Source organism: Triticum aestivum, chromosome 5B (assembly GCF_018294505.1).
Source record: "Triticum aestivum cultivar Chinese Spring chromosome 5B, IWGSC CS RefSeq v2.1, whole genome shotgun sequence".
Lineage (NCBI taxonomy): Eukaryota > Viridiplantae > Streptophyta > Magnoliopsida > Poales > Poaceae > Triticum > Triticum aestivum.
The window spans coordinates 87,329,030-87,330,157 of NC_057807.1; the positions used below are offsets into that span (position 1 = coordinate 87,329,030).

A 1,128-nucleotide genomic window follows, 5' to 3' on the forward strand; every position below is an offset into this window, starting at 1 on the left:
GAGCACTGTACCAGCCACGACCGCAGTCGTTGCATCCCTGAACTGTCATGGGCCTCCTGCGGCCTTGCTTCTTCCCCTGCCTTCTGCGCGGGCGAACCCCTTTTCGTCTTCCCAGGCACGGCCGCGACCTCCTTCTCAGTCGTGGCGCTCCATCCACCTTCCTCCCCGTCTAGCTAGTATAAGACACCTGCTGATTTTAGATCCTGCTAGCTTGGCATGGGCAGATTCCTTTACCAGGCAACACAAGTTTCGATTTTCGGAACGTGTGCTTGATTTTGAATTACATATGTTGTTGACAGGATATTAGAAGAGAGCTAAAGATAAAAGCGTTAGTGGTTCTTGAATCGGCGCCAAATATGGACATAGTCGTGCAAAGATCCCTGGTAAGCTAAATTGTTTGCTTTTTCCCCCTGGTTACTACTTTTTGGATGGATGGATACCTTGAGCGTTTCACATATATCCTCTTCTGCCTTTAGACAGAGCGAGCCTGTCCAGAATGCAACCATCATGAACTCGAATATTACACGAAGCAGGTTATTTGCTCACCTTCAGCTTTAGTTATGATTTTCTCTTTCTAGTTCTGAATCCTGCCGACCGACCTTCTTGACGTGCAATTGCAGCTTCGGTCGGCGGATGAGGGGCAGACTATCTTCTACGAGTGCCCGGAGTGCGGCCACGCGTTCAATGAGAACAGCTAAGAAAAAGGTTTCCTACTATCAGGGTATGGATATGGGTGGAAGAAACTGCTCCTGCCATTGGTTGACAATCGATGTTCAACAAAATTTCTCCTGCCATGCGTTGACCATTGATAGATTCCCTGCAGCGGCCAAATCCTGGTGCCGCTCGTGAACTTCGCCTCCATCAGCTCCACTTCGCCGGAGCAATTAGTCCAGAGGAGGAGGTGTAGCCGGTCCACCTGATCTCCGACGTGTTATTCTAACTCCAAATAAATTCTTTTTGAGTTCTATTCTTAGTCACATGTACACATGCAGGTTCTAAACTTCTTGTCCAGTCATTCTAGTACTGATGAAGATCGAGTTGACTGAAATAATATAGTCGATTCTTGAGACCCTTACTAGTCTTTCCATATATAGAAGTTGTGCCTGATATCCAAACATAACTTTTCTC

The 1,128-nt window shown here is 47.2% G+C and overlaps 1 protein-coding gene across 2 annotated transcripts; it reads left to right on the top strand.

Annotated features, from left to right (window-relative positions):
* Positions 1-299: 299 nt before the first annotated feature.
* LOC123115750 (DNA-directed RNA polymerase I subunit RPA12) lies at positions 300-1,122 on the top strand (the record flags this gene model as incomplete). 2 transcript variants are annotated; one of them, XM_044536846.1, is given in 4 exon segments in its annotated part: positions 300-383; positions 477-533; positions 621-721; positions 824-1,122. In XM_044536846.1, coding segments are annotated over 3 exon segments (219 nt in total), but the record flags the coding sequence as incomplete, so codon positions are not given.
* Between the last annotated feature and the right edge of the window lie 6 nt (positions 1,123-1,128).